The 16,566-nt window shown below is 21.4% G+C and overlaps 1 protein-coding gene across 9 annotated transcripts in view; it reads right to left on the bottom strand.

Moving 5' to 3' along the window:
• Positions 1–3,061: 3,061 nt before the first annotated feature.
• Positions 3,062–16,566, bottom strand: part of LOC122507702 (regulating synaptic membrane exocytosis protein 2) — a 166,734-nt gene continuing 153,229 nt past the window's right edge. For 6 of the 9 annotated variants that reach the window (XR_006302138.1, XR_006302134.1, XR_006302137.1 and 3 more), the window contains 4 exons: positions 10,768–10,982; positions 10,499–10,638; positions 6,830–7,914; positions 3,062–3,922 (listed from right to left, as the gene is read on the bottom strand). Coding sequence is in view for 1 of the 9 variants with exons in the window: in XM_043620559.1 (XP_043476494.1) it covers positions 3,920–3,922; positions 7,780–7,914; positions 10,499–10,638; positions 10,768–10,982 (493 nt within the window). In the remaining 8 variants the exon portion in view is untranslated. The remainder of the gene's footprint in view (positions 3,923–6,829; positions 7,915–10,498; positions 10,639–10,767; positions 10,983–16,566) is intronic. The other 3 variants (XR_006302135.1, XR_006302133.1, XM_043620559.1) reach the window with 2 other exon arrangements.

Genomic DNA, 16,566 nt, shown 5'->3' with positions numbered 1-16,566 from the left:
TTTTCTTTATTGCTTTATTATATTATATTTTATTTATTTATAATTTTTTTTACAAATAATTTATTAACAAGTAGAGAACAATTTTTAAATATAGTTAAATCAATAGAGAACAAGTTTTAAATACTCCAATAAATAGAGAACAATTTTCAAATAAATAAATATAGAACAAATTTTAAAAAGAGGAAAATTTTTTTTCAGTTATTCCGAAATAATTATTTTTTTTTTTACTTTGTGAGAAAATTTAATACTCTAATTTAAATTGACATTTTGATTTAAATTCAAATGTAATTAAGAATTTTCTACTTTTGTAAAAAGTAAAAATAAAAGGTTAAAAAGTAGATAAATTTTTTTTAAATATTGAATTTCAAATAGTTTATATATTCGTTACTTTTGGACAAATTGTAATTAGAATTGCACTTGTAATTACAAGTGCAATTTACTGTTGAATTAGTTGATTCAAGGGATTTTTATAATAAGTCAGGAAATTTTTTTTTCAAGAAAACAACACTTTTTAGTAAAAAGAAAATTGAAAGAAATATTTAATAGTTTAATTTTTTAATCAACTATTCTTTCTTATTTGTTAATTCAAAATTTCACGTTTGTTAAATTTTTATTACTTAAATATTAAGTAAATTAAATATTTAGTGAATCAAATAGTAAATTAGGTAATAAGTAAATAAACGAAAAATAATTAAAAGTTAATATTAAATAAATATTAAGGAAATTAAATATTTGATAAGTCAAGTGTTAAATAAATAAATAAATAAAAAATAATTGAATGCAAATACTAAATAAATAAAACATTTAATAAATTTGTGGGTAAATAAAAAATAATGAAATGTAAATTTAAATTAATTGAAAAGCAAATTGAAAGTAAATGATAATTGATTAAATAGAATATAATAAATTATTTGAAAATTGAAATCGAAATAGAAATAAAAATAAAAATTGAAAAACATAATTTCGATTGAAACTCTTGCTATGCCATTTTGTTGAATTGAACAAAGCATAGCACATTCTTATTGTGATTACAAATAATATATTTATACATCGTCATTATCATTCTTCAATATACATATATCCTCTCATAGTTTATGTTACATACATGTGATGTGTCTGATGTAGAATGAAACATACACGTTTCATTTTTCTTAAAAATAAAGAAATAGTCGGTGAGATTTTTTTTATTCACTAATTTCTATATTCTTTGCTTCATTAAATTTTATGATTCAAAAAATGTTCCCTTTTGAACTTGAAAAGAAAAACTTATTAGCAACATTATGACAATATTACGCATAGAGAGACAATTATAAAAAAAAGAAATGAAAATCGAAGACATTATTTTTTTTTCCTTTCTAGAAATTTTTTCTTGACACTGTTTCAGAAACTGGATATGCAAGTTTATGTTTTTTTTCAAGCGTTAGTGTTTTAACGACAATTTGATTTTCGAAAATGGACAAATTTGTTTGAAGAAACATTTAAATATAGATTTTTTTGTTTGTTTATAAATTAGAATATTGTAATGTATATTATTATTTAATCAAGATTTGATTAAATTTTCAAATTGCGAAAATCAAATTGACGTGTGAATAATTGGCAGATTACAAACTGAATAATGTGATTTACAATAGTTTCGATTATCCACTTGTTTTTATCGTTACGTTTTTTTTTCTTTGTGATATTCATTTTTCAGTGTGATCTGTCTTCTGACTTTTTTTTTATATATAATAATATATAGGTATATGTTTGAAAAATGTTCATTTAGAAATCATCTTAGTATTTATAATACACTATTCTGTTTTCTTTCGTTACACTTGAACTTCACGTGAGTAAAAAAGCTTGTTTTTTTTTGTTTAAATCTTGTCACTCTCTACGGTAAGCACATTACAGACAATATTTCTTTTTTTTATTTATTTATTTTTCTGAATCTTAATGATTCGCACTGACAGTCCGTTTAGTATAAGAAATTATTATATCTTTAGAAGCTAGAATGGACACTATTTTTTTTTTGCAATTAGTTTACTTGGATTGTTTCTAATTGTCGTTTTTTTTGTTCGTTGCAAATACAGAAATAAATGTTTTCTTTTTGAGTCGAAGGATTGATTCGTTTATTAATATTTACCAGAAGATAAACAATTAGTGATTTTTGTTTTCTTTCGCAATATGTCTTTTCCTCCTATATATGAAAGTGAATTTTTTTTACATGATTTCTTTACAAATCGGTTTTTTTTTTTGATAATATACAATCTAGTATGAACATCCAGCGCTTGCTTTTCACAAAATGCAATCTGAAGTATTCACTCAGTCATTATTAAGTATGATAAACATTTCTTTTGAAAGAGAAAAAAATTTTAGTGAAAGGGAATTTTTTTAAACGAATTTTGTGAAATGGAAAAAAATGTGTGTTTGACTTTGATTGAAAAATTGAAAAATAAGGAAGAGTTTTGTTTGGAGAATATGTAGGAAAAGAAAATTTTTTGTAATGCGCAAACTTTCTTAATTTTTTTTTTAATATGCTTTTGGTTCGTATGGATATGTAAGAGTAGTCATGTGTGCAGGTACATGCAAACATTTTGTAAAGGAAAGAAAAATTGTTTACGTGATTATTTTCGTGAAAAATGTCTTAATAATTTCTTTGAGAAAAAGTAATTTACTTTTTATTATTTGAATTTGAAATTTAATTGTAAAAAAAGGAAAAGTGATTAGAGAATACAACTTTTTGGAAATAACTGGATTTTCTGATTTGGAAGTTTTGAAATTTAACTTTAAACTTAAAAAATTTTTAAACACACTGAAAAATATTTATTTGATTCAAATAACGGATTACTTGTGTCTACTATCAATTAAATATTTACTTTGAATCAAATAATTTTTGTTTAAATCAAATAAATTGTATGTTGTTTGAATCAATAATTTCATTTGAATCAAATTTTTTTTTCAGCGCATTGATTAAATAAAATTCAATAAAGTCTGTAATTTTTTTCAAATATATCAAAATTGAAATTGTAATTGAAAATATTTTTAAGATTTTCTATTCAGTTATTAAAAAAATTGAGAGAAGTTGAAAATTTTTAATAAATTTATTTATTTGGTGAGAGCAATTTCTGTTTTAAAGAAAAATAAAATCAAAATAGTTCTACATTGAGATAATAAATATAGTTTTCAAAGTAGACAATAAATAGTTTTGAAAGAAGACAATAAATAGTTTTCATAATTGTTTTCAAAGTAGATAATAAATTATAAAATGTAGAAAACGGAAAAAAAGAAATAATTGTGAATTCGTTGACAAGATGTATAATATTATTATGTAGCTTAAAAGCCACGTTCGGCTAAAATAAATAAGCTCGCGATGCGACGCATTGAAATTAGTTTATCACATTATTATTTACAGTAGTTACACATACTGCGACTAAGACGTCTTCAATGGAATATATTGAAGATTTTCTTTTTATTTCGAGATATTTTTTTCGGCTCCCAATTAATACATGCATACAAGTTTGCTAGTTTTTAAAAGTCTTTGCACGACGTCACAAATTATATATACAAATATTTTTTTAACACTCGAGTTTACCTATACAATATACATAATTCGAATTGATTTTCGCGGATTTTAATTGTACCTATAATCGATATTAATTTTCTTTTTATTATTTATATTTATATACTTTACATAAACAGACTTTGTGGCTCTCGTGAGGGTCACAATTTGTTTTTTTTTTCTCAGTTCAGCTCGACGCCAGGACATATTGTTTGACAATAGCCAAAAAAAAAAATGAAATTTGTTTATAGATTTTTACACCAAAGAAGCGATCACAATGGACGACTATTTCGAGAATCGTTCCTTTTATATTGTGTTTTTTTTGTTCACTCATCACACTTGAATTCACGATACTGTTTTCACTGTTTGATTCCCTTCAGTTTACTGTAAAGAAATAATAGAAAAATATATTAGTAGAGATATTGTAACTAAATAGCCATTAGGGAGATTTTTTTTCTTGAAAATAGAGAAAAAAGTAGTAAAATTTTTTTTAACGAAGGAAAAATTTGCATATGTTATGAAATATTTATTTTTGTTAAAATTTGATAATTTTTTCACTTACAGACTTAGAAGAATTTTAACTTAAAAAAATTTAAGTCAAACTTAAATAAATAGATGATAAAAATTACGTTTTTTTCGAAACTATTTTCAAGGTGAAAAAAAAACTCCGATGATGACTATTCTCTGTTGGATTCACGCGCTCGCTCAAATTTACACACATACAATGCACACATATTAGGGAGGAAATTCACATTGATAATTATTTTTTTTGTTGACAACACTAACTTACCTTTTTTTTGTGAAAAAAGATTTATAAAATTTTTCAAAATTTGAACCGAATTCGCAAAATCACCAACGACACCAACTTGCACGTGTCTACAGGGATGAGCAAAAGAATGTACTGTGAAAATGAGATACTGTGCAGTGTTAAAAAATTACAGTGAGTGAGAGTTAATTAAATAAGAAAAGCAATAAACTGACTACTTATAATTCTAATTATATATATATACAAAAAAAAAAATTGGAAAAAATAGTTTTGAAAAAATGTCAAAATGTAGGTACACAAACAAGTAAAGTCTCTATTTTTTATAAACGGCTTTTTTTAAATTGAGTTTAGATGAATTTTATTTCCTTCAAATAAAGTTTGTTTCGTTCAAATAAATTTTGTTTGGTTAAAATAAATACTTTCTTTGAACTAATTAAAATTTTATTTTCTTACATTCAGTTTAGATAAATTTTATTTTCTTCAAATAAAGTTTGTTTCGTTTAAATAAATTTTATTTCGTTCAAATAAATTTTGTTTGGTTCAAATAAATATTTTCTTTGAAATAATTAAATTTTTATTTTTTTAAAATTCAGTTAAGATAAATTTTATTTTCTTCAAATAAAGTTTGTTTCGTTCAAATAAATTTTATTTTATTCAAATAAATATTTTCTTTGAACTAGGTAATTAAAATTTTTATTTAAAATAAATAGTTTAGTATGCTCTGAATAAATTATTTAGTAGATTTGTCTCTGAGAGAAATATTTATTTTTATTTATTTCAAATAAATTTATTTGGTAAATAAAATTTTTCTCTGGATGTATTTAAATATGAAATAAAATTATCTTTCTTTTTTTATTAATAAAAACTTTAAAATAATAGATTCATTAATAAATGTTTGTATTTTAAAAAATAGAAAATTTTTGCTATCAACGAATTGTAAGTTTAAAGTATGAAAATTTTTTTTCTAAATTAATAGGAATATTAAAATGTTTATATAAAATGCAATTTGTCTCATCAAATTTTCAAGCCGTGTAAAAGGAAAAAATTATTCTCAGGTGATAAATTTTTTATAAGATCAGGCAATCAGAAAAACCAAATTAACTAACTGGCAACAACAAATTGAAAACTTGAAGATTCCACGCAGATTGTTCTTATAAATAATTTCGAGTTTCAATGCAAAGTAAAATTTACAAAATTTAATAATTTTTTTTATTGCTATAATTTTTTTTCTTTTTGTGGAAAACAGTATTTTTTTATTTTCGTTTTTATCGATTCAGCAAAATTGAAAATCATAATAAAATTTAAATTTTTTTAAATTGATGTTTGTTTAGATATATATGAAAGAAAATTTTGAATTTGCAGTTAATTAAACGTTTATTGACAAACAAAATCACAATTTGTTTGAAAATTTGTTAAAAATTTGTCATTTTGTTTATGGTTTTTAATTATAATTTTTTAATTAAATTATAATTTATAATAATTAGTATTTATGTTTATAATTCACAATAATCATAATTGTAAGTTATATTTTTTATTTATAATTCATAATAATTAATATCTGAATTATAATTATTTTGATTAAATTATTATTTGAATTTTATTTATTATTATTAATTTATTAATAATTTATTATTATTCATTTAATATCTGTACGACTGGAAAACATTTATTTGACTCAAATAATCGATTACTTATCTATTATTAAATAAATATTTGCTTTAACCAAATAAACTGCAGATTTGAAACAATAATTTTTGAAGCAAATACCATTTAATTGATTAAAATAAAAATTATTTGATTCAAGTAAATATTTATTTAATAATAGACAAGTAATCGGTTACTTGAGTCAAATGGTTTATTTTTCAGCATAGTTAATGTCTTTCGACTATAACAAATTTTTGATTAAATTTAATTTAAATTAAAATTTTTAATTTTAATTTGAACCAAATATAATTTATTTCAGTTAAATAAAAGGATATTTGTTATTATATTATTTATTTGTTTCAAAGGCAAATTTTATTCGACACAAATAGAATTTTTTTTGAGACAAACAAAATTTTATTTGAACCAACCAAAATTTTATTTGAATCAAATAAAATTTATTTGAAAGAAATAAAATGTCCAGTTGGCTCTGAGTCAAATATATCTTTTTTCTGGGTGCGATTATTATGATTATTATGATTATTTTTATTAAATACTTTATTTTTCATTACTTTCTTCTTAGTAATTTGTTTACTTCTTAGTAATTATTTATTAATTATACTTTATAAATTATAATTATTAATCATCTCAATATTTTTGCTATTCATTTTGTGAATGTGAAAGTTTTTACACAGAGCTTCAAATAGTAAAATCGCATTGGACTTTCTCACCCATTTAAAAACAACTGAGTAATAAAATCTTTGTTATTTTTTTTTTTTGATGAATTAAATGACAAATTTTTAAAATTTATAACCTGTTTGGAATCTTTTTTTTTTTTTTTTTGAGAAAAAACAATTCTTCTACGCCTTGATCTCAGTGCATACCTAAAAACTTGCGCTCCGGGAACAAATCTGCTACGTCTACAGCTATAGTCAACATACGTAGCTCATCCGATATGCTGTACGTGATTTGTGATGTGCTAGTGGTGTTTCTAGAAAAACAATTCTCTCGTGCGCTCTTTCATTCTCCCCCGTCCATTTTTAAACTCTAGTCACTACCCCAACATTGACTTCCATTCTTTTTCGTCAAACACTTTTAGCAAGTCCTCTCTCTCTCTCTTTCTTTCTGTGTTTCTCTTTTATTTTATCGATAATTTTCCAACAGATTTCGCATTTATATATATATATATTTATATTTTTTTTCTTTCAGTAATTGAAATTTTTTTTTAAATTCTCTTTTAAAAATCTATTAATTGTTTTTGTTTGAAAATTTAGATATTATTATAGCATTGTAAAATATATAAAATATATAGACTTACATGACAGAAAGACATAAACGCTTTGTCTACACTTTTTTCTATCTTTTTTTTAAGAGTAAATTTCAAATTAGTTTTATGTATATATATATTTAAATTTGCATCGAACATTAGGTGATTGACAATTATTTTTAGTATCTTTTGAAATGAATTTTTTTTGTCAATCTGGAAGAGTATTAATGACTATATTAAAAATTGGCAACATTTGTTGTCGAAAATTCTAATTTATTTGTATAGGAATGATTGTATTTTGTGATTTTGTTTTCTTTTTCTTAGTAAAATTGTTCTGGGTTATTTTTTTTCTTTTCTTTTTCTTTTTTGAGAAACTGTAAATAACTCAAAGCATGCTTTTGAGATATAGAAGGCAAAAACTAATGGTATAGAGAGAAAATTTTAGAGTTCAAAGATGAGCTCGTGTTAGAATTCTTTTTTTTTTCTTTTTTGAGTTTAGTATTTTAAGGAATCGAGAGAGGCTGCTGAAGATCGACGAGACAAACCAAGGGAAGGTGGTCCACTGACCAGGGATGTAGTGCCGAACAGCTTATACCATCCGATCACCATATCATTCAGGTTCAGATCATCCAGCAAGATCTGAGCAATTCCCATGAACACTTTTCGCCCCTCCAATCGACCATAGTCTCCCCATACAGTCACCTGTGGGGGAAATTTTTTTTTTTTGATGAAATTTTTCTTCTTTTGGAAATTTAATTTTTATTTTTCATCCATTACTTTAAATTACTAAGAATTTTTGCTTATTTTTAGTAAAAAAATTTACTACATTTTCGTTTCGTAGTTTTATATTTTTTTTACTAGACTTTTTTGTAAAAATTTAGTAAATTAAATCAAACTAATTATATTTTTTTGAAATTTAATTTTTTCAGTACTTTAGTAAAAATTAATTATTAATTATTATTATTTATTTTTATTGTAATTAATTAATTAATTAATATTATTATTAATTATTAATTATTAATAAAAACTAAATTCAGTAAAAATTGTAATTCTGGGAAATCAAGGAAAAGTAAAGGGATTCATATTAAAGTACTGGAAAAAATTAAATTTGCAAGAAATATAATTAGTTTTATTTAATTTCTTAAAATTTATTTATTTAACTATTAAAGATCATGGATTTATAAAAGAATTTTAGTTAAAAACACTAAAAAAAATTGAATTTTAGAGAAGTTACAAATGTTTGCAGAAATTCAATTATGTTAAAAAATTTTAAAAACTTCTCGTCAAAATTCCATTTATCTTTAAAAATAATAAAATTCTTCTCCAAAATCCAATTATTTTTATAAATAATTAAAATTTCACAGTAATTCAAATATTTACAAATTTTTTTTATAAATTTCTTCGCAATAATTCAATTATTTTTATAAATAATAAAATTTTTTACAGATATTCAATTATTTTCATGAAAAATAAAACTCATCATAGAATTTCAATTATTTTTAATATATAATTTTAACCGAATTCCTCGAAAAATGTAATTATTTTTGAAAATTTTTTTAAAATTCGTCGTAAAAATTCAATGATTTAAAAATTTATTTATTCAATAATTTTTTTATTTTTGTATTTACATAATTGAATTTTCGTATAATTTTATAATAAAAATTGTTATAAAAATGAATTTCAGTTAAAATTTTAGATAATTGAATTTTAAAAGCTTTATAGCGTGAATTTTTAGAAATTATTATATTTTGGAAAAGTTTAATTGATTTTTTTTAAAATTATTTCAAGTTTTTGTTTCTTTAATATTTAATTGGAGAATTTCTGAATAATCAAAATTTCGTAAAATTTAGTTGTAAAGAAATGGATTTGAAAGTTCTCTAGAAACTTCTGCAAAAATTATTAAAAATAATTGATAAATAATTATTTATCAATTATTCATTTATTTCTTTTGAAGAATTTTAATAAAATGTTTGAAATTAATTACATTTTTCGAAGAATTTACTTAAAATTATATTGAAAATAGTTGAAATCCTGTAATGAATTTTATTATTTAGAAAAATAATTAAAGTCTTGCAACGAATTTTGATTATATATTTTTTTAATAATTAAAATCCTGTGAAGAATATTATTATTTATGAAAATAATTGAATTCTTGCAACTAATTTTGTTACATTTTTTAAAAATAATTTAATTCTTTCTTGAGAAAAGAATTTTATTATTTGTGAAATGTAATTGAACTCTTTCAAAAAATGTTTGAAAATAATTACATTTTTCGAGGAATTCATTTAAAATTGTATTAAAAATAATTTAAATCCTAAGAAAAATTTTATTATTTATGATAATAATTGAATTCTTACAACGAATTTTATAACATTTTTTTAAATAATTAAATTGATGTGAAAAATTGTAGTGTTTATAAAAGTAATTGAATTCTTGCGAAGGATTTTATTAAAATTTTTGTAAATAATTAATTTTTTTTTTTTTTTGAAAAATTTTATGGAAGTTTAAATTATTATAAAACATGAAGATATTCTTAAAAGTTATTGAATTTCAAAATTCGAATTTTTTAAAAATCTTAATTCCTATGAAAAAATAATAATGATTGAATATTTATTTAAAAATGAAGTTATTGATATTTTCGAATAATTTTCCAATAAAAGAAATTCGTAAATTAATGTTTAAGGAAATTTTTTTGAGTTTCTAATAATTTTTAGAGTGATTCAGAATTTTCTTTTTGTAAAGAAGAAATTGAAAATTTTTGAAAAATTAAAGATAATAAAATTAAATTGAAGATAATTGAATATTGAAAAAATTGTCGATTTGTTGAAGAATTTCATTTAAAAAATTTGATAAATAATTTATAATTGAATTTCAGAACATTGATAAAAAAATTTTTTTAATCCAAAAATAAGTAGCCAACCAAAAAAATATGTTTGAATTAACCATATTTTATATTTGAATTAAACGTAATTTTTATTAAATCAATCTTAATGTATTGAATCAAAATTATTATGTTTAATTAAAAAATATTTTTTGGCTGACTATATAACAAAGATTTGATTGAAATATATTTTGATTCAAATATATTGTTTTCTCAGTGGAGGAGTCAAAATTTAATTTATTATCGCGATCAGGCAACAAGTCAAAATTCTTTCTGGATGTTGGGAAAAAACAAAATCAAATTGTGTTAAATTTGTAAAAATAAATTACTAATTTAATTACAGTAAATTAAGATTGAAATTGGAAATAGTTTTTTGTGTAAATTTTACCGACAAGATATACATACTTGTAAAATGCAGCCTTGAAAATTTTCCTTAAATTGCAAATGTTGTTGGTACAAAGGTTCTAATGTTTTTCTCACTGTTGTTGTTTTTGCTTTGGCTATACACTTCTTTCCATTAACGAGGTAGACTTTCACGTAAGGTGCTAAAAAAAAAAATTAGGAATTAATTAGTAAATTAATAAAATTAATATTTTATGTTAATTTATTTATTGAAATGTTTATTTTCATCTCTCTATTGTGAATAAAATGTCTAGAATTCTCTGTCTACTTGCCTGGTACAACTTTGCTGCCCTGTTTTGCTTGTAAATCTCGAGCTCGAATAACTTCAACTTCCAAGTAGCCTTTGGTGTGACTTAGAGAAAGTTGAATTTCACCAAGCGATGGTGCACCAAGAACCTGTCGTCCCACAATTTGTCCAGGGCCAATTCCCTCGATAAAGTCACTTAGCTGTCCACCTTCTCCTGCCATACGCAAACTGGGAGACCAACTGTTTTTGAGAAAATGCATTTAATGCTCCAACAACTACATCTAAGCCTCTAATTAACAAGTATCAGGGAAATTATTAAGTTTCAACTTTATTTTCAGAAAATTAATTTAAAAAATCAAATAAATATTGAGAAAAAATTTACAATAGAATAAAATTAAAATTATAAATTCGATAAAGGTTTATTCCACTTAAACTCCTATAGAATATTCTATCGAAAGATTGCGAATATTCCTTTTCAATATTCCATCCACATTTTAGGAAAATTAAAATTCGAAAGGTCGAACATTTTTATAGATGGAATATTCCCAATGTTCCAATGGAATACTCAAAGAATGTGAATGGAATATTCCGTGCTATTGGGGTGCATAATTAATTTAAACGAAAATTATAAAAAAATTTATACAAACAATTAGAAGAAAGTAATTATAATTTTAATTATAACTTTAATTATAATTTTAATTATAATTGTAATTATAATTTTAATTATAATTGTAATTATAATTTTAATTAAAATTATAAGAAGGTATATAAAAAGAGAATTGAAGACAAGAATTGAAGATAAAAAAAATTATAACAAAAGATTAAAATGTGAAACTCCCTGAATACTCAAAAAAGCGTGTTACACGATTGGAGTAAAAAAGGTATAGTTGAAAATTTTTTTATACAAGCTGGTTTTACATATACAAGAAAACTAATACTTTTTTTAATTATATATATATATAAAAAAAATAATAGAGATAAAAGGTATTTCGCAGATCTATAGAAAGCCTTCGACGAATGTTTGGAAGAAGATTTTTGTGTTTTCTTTCATTCAGGACAAGAAAAACTTACGTTAAAGAGTATAATATATGTGTAATGAGTATTAACAGTGTCAACTTTTTTTCTTATATAATAAAAAAGAGGAAAAATTTTTCGTGTCTAGCTATAATATTAAAAAAAAAGTAATTTACATGCAACAATCTCATGCCTTAAACTTCTGAATAATAATTAACTTTTTTATTAACTTTCTCATTTTAGTCAGAGTATAAAATTAAATAATTACTTGACTATCAATACTAACTGATTTAACTATTTAATAAAATATTCATTTAGTTATTTATATAATATTTAATTACTTAGAAAATTATTTATTTATTTATTTATAATTTTATAGAATTAATTATTTAATTAAATTTTTCTGGAAAGTGTAGTAAAAAAGTTGATTATCGTCTATTAAGATTTAAGCAAAAACTAATTTACATGCACTGAAAGAGAAGTAGTTTTTTTTTTCAAACATCGACGACACGAACATGACAATTTATAATTATTATTTATATAAATATGACACTCTTGGTAAAAATTCAGCCACTCTTTTGTTTCATCGCAAACAGAAGCAGAAATCATTTTGTGTAATAAACATATATAGGTATATTTTATGGTTAATAAAAATAAGAACATTGAGAATTAAGGGGAATTTCATAGGATATAATTATAGGACATGTAAAAGCGCGATCGTTGAATAATCAAACGAAGCCTCATCTGAAATTCTCCATCCATTATGAAATCGGAAATATTTTTGTAGCTAAAAATATATTGTGCAATATTTCGATAAACATAGAAAGTTTTTAAAAACAAGAAAAAGTGATGTTTTTTGGAATTTTTTTTCATGGAATATGAAATTGATAAGAAAATATTTTTACAAAATAATTTGAATTAATTATCTAATTAATTAATTAACTGGTTTTGAGAATTAGTATAAATAATATTCATATTAAATATTAAGAGTACGAATGATCTGTTAAAACTTGAAAGTACAAATAATATTAAATATTTAATTATTAATAATATTAGTATTGTTACACAGTAAAAAGTAAATCTTAATTTAAGAGCTGCCTTAAATTCAACACTGTCTGCTACAATGTTAAAGGATACGAAAAACGTGCGTAAATTCAACATTGACTGTCTTAAAAATGTTGCATCTTAATTTAAGGCAGCTTTCGTGCCTTAAAATAAGATTTTCTTTTTACTGTGTAGCTCATAAAATCAGTCACTTTTTCCTGGTGGTAAATATAATATTGAATTAATACAACGAAGGATAACATTGATAGTTAATTATAAAAAGGGGTTGCACACGAAAACAATGTTAGATACAACACAAAAGAAAATACGTCTAAACTTAAGAAAGTTGAGTCTTTAAAGATAAAATTTATAATTTTTTTTCTCAATTTATTATCAGACATTGTTCTCGTGTGATTAAGTAGCACAATTGATGGAAAAGATTATTAGAGAATATAGAAAAGCTGCAACATAAAAATTCTTTTATATAATAGATACACAATGTACAAAATACAGACGTAAATTCTCTTTCTTTTTTACTTTGTCGAAATTGAAAATTTGATACATTAGATAATGTAATTTTTAAGGAATAAAATTTATTAATATTATTAATATGTAATATCAGAATCGATAGGTTGAAAAACTTTTAATTAGAAAATTGTTGCATTAGAGAAAATAGAAATAGAATTTAGAGAAAGTAGGTAGAATATTTTTTAAATTTAAATTATTTGTATAAAGAATCTATTTTCTTGAGTACTAAACTATTTGTAAAGTTTTTTTTTTATTAATAAAATAACAAATATTTGAATATAATTTTGATATTATTGTTTTAATTTTGTTAAAATATGCAAATAGTGCATTTATATTGATAGATGCAGTGCATCGGAAAAATATATTGCGTTAGACTGAATTAGCCAAGCATATTAAAGCCAAGACCACAACAACATTGAAACAAGGACTTTAGATTTTGAAATTATTAAATATATATTAAAAATTACTTAAACTGACATTCAATTTCGATCAATTCACAGAGTGACAAAGAAAAATAAGATAAATGAGATTTTTCAAACATTAGGCGTAGGACAGATTCTTTTTTTCTTTTTTTTTCTTTTATACATATACACATATATAATTAGGGATATTTTTTTAATTTTTATATACATTCAATTTGTCTTTATACCTTCTCTCCCTTTTTTCACTCTTTCTCTCTCTCTCTCTCTCCCTCGTGTAAATTTTTTTTATCTAAAATTTTGATTTCTATTCTCCTGCAATTTACTCTCTATATTTGAATTCGCAAAAATGTTTACTAATTTGAATTAGTGATTGATTTTTTCTTTTTAATTAGTAAATTTTACTATTAAATAGTAATTTCTACTAATTTATTAGTAAAATTTATTAATTGAAAAGCAAAAAGTCTTAGTAAACATTTTTACTAATTCAAATTTAGAGAGTAGTTCTAATTTTTAATTTAAATCGAAAATTATATTCTTTTTTCGATAAAATTAAATTTGAAAATTAGGAATTGTTTTTTAAACTATTGTCTTTGTTTTTTATTATTTAAACAGTTCATTGATTTTATTTACTTTTAGGTAAATTTATTTTTTCTTTTTTCGTGTTTTTTTCCATTAATTATTCATTGTGTTTATTTTTTCATAGAGAAACATTTTCTTGTGAAATTGACTTGATTGTTAAAATTGTGATAAAGGAAATGGAAAATAGAAATCAAAATTGTTTATCATTCAGAGAAATAACGAAGTATATTATTTCTGTTAGTGGAATTTTTCACTATTTAAATTTAGAAAGACTAAAATTAATTGTTAAATTTTACAAAAGCATTTTACGTTTTTCGTCTAAAAATGTAAAAAAATATTTTCCTATTTTTTCACAACTTATTTTCTATGACAATTTTATATTTTTGACATTTTTCAGCTAAATCGTAAAATCCTTAAATAAAATTTATTAAATATTTTTCAGTCAAATACGTACAAAAAGTTGCTTTGCAACATTTTTGATACTTTTTTCGTAATTGAAAACAAGATAGAATTATTATTCAATTTAATTTTATTACTGATATAAATAGTAAAAAAATAATGTTGTATTGTTTTTTATTGTTTTACTAAATTTAAATCTGTATTTTTATTGCTATAAAAAATATATTTAATTGTTTGCAGCAGTAAAATTGTACCAAGGAATTCTACTCTTATTAAAAAAATTTTCAATAAAATATAACTGAATTTCAATGAAAATTTTACTGAAGTGCTTCAGTCGCAAAATTTCAACTATTTTACCAGTAAAATTATACTGATTCAAATGTAGAGAGTAAATTCATATTGTTTTATTAGTGAAATTTTGATTCTAGTTTTAAAACAAGATGACCCGCCGTGCTCGAACTAGGTTCGTAAATTCCGTAAAAGTCCGTAACTTTTCTTGAGGTCCGTAAAAATCCGTTTCCTTGAAAAAAGGTCAGTAAAGTCCGTAATTTAATTCAAAAAGGATGAAAAGTTCGTAAATTGTACGATATAATTTGGATAATTTTAGAGAAATTATAAATGATTGCAAAAATTCAATTATTTTCAAAAGGAATGAAATTCTTCGCAAAAATTCAATTATGTTCAAAAATTTTTAAAAATTCTCATCAAAATTTAAATTATTTTTAGAAATAATTAAATTCTTCTCCGAAATTCAATTATTTTCAAAAAGTTTTATCAATTGAATGATTTTCAATATCTACTATTTTCATAAAATTTCCCAAAAAAATCCAATTGTTTAAAAATAAATTTAATGAAATTCTACACAAACTTTAAATTATTTTCAAAAAGTAATAAAAATTACACAGGAATTTAATTATTTACAAATTTTTTTTATAAATTTCTTCGCAATAATTTAATTATTTTCATAAATAATAAAATTCTTTTTAGGAATTGAATTATTTTCGTAAATAATAAAATTATTTTTATGAATTCAATTATTTTCATAAATAATAAAACTCATTTCAGAATTTCAATTATTTTTAATACAATTTTAATCGAATTCCTCGAAAAAATTCTTAAAAATTGCATTAAAATTTGTCAAACGAATTCAATTATTTAAAAATTTATAGATAAAATTCTTTATGAGAATTCAACTTTTAATTATTTTCAAAAAATAATTCAAATTTCACAGGACTTTCATTATTTACAAATATTTCATAAGTTTTTTCGCAATCATTTAATTATTTTTATAAATAATAAAATTCTTTGTGAGATTCAATTTTGTGAAACATGCAATTATTCAATAAATTATTTATTTTTGTATTTAAATAATTTAATTCTAGTAGAATTTTCTCATAAACATTTATTTAAAAATGAATTTCAGTTTTAGATAATAATTGAATTTTAAAAGCATTAGAGCGTCAATTTTTAGAAATAATTGAATTTTGAAAAGGTTTCAGATTAAAATCTTTGAAAATTTGAATTTTTCACATTTTTAACTAACTAATTATTTAAAGTTTTTATTTTCTAATATGTTAATTAAAAAATTTACAAATAATTGAATATTTGTAAAATTGAATTGTAAACAAATAAATATGAATATTCTTAAAAAACTTTTTTAAAAATTATTATAATGGATTTATAGAAGATGTTTAGTTAAAAATAAGAAAAAAAAAAATTTTTTTTTGTAAAAGTTACAAATAATTGTAGAAATTCAATTATTTTCAAAAGTAATAATATTTTTCGCAAAAATTCAATTTTGTTCAAAATTAATAAAATTCTTCTTAGTGATTTAATTA

The sequence above is a fragment of the Leptopilina heterotoma genome, unplaced genomic scaffold (genome assembly GCF_015476425.1).
Source record: "Leptopilina heterotoma isolate Lh14 unplaced genomic scaffold, ASM1547642v1 Lhet_51, whole genome shotgun sequence".
NCBI classification, from domain to species: Eukaryota; Metazoa; Arthropoda; class Insecta; order Hymenoptera; family Figitidae; genus Leptopilina; species Leptopilina heterotoma.
Note: the sequence above shows the minus strand (reverse complement) of the source record. Positions and strands in the feature narration are given on the sequence as shown.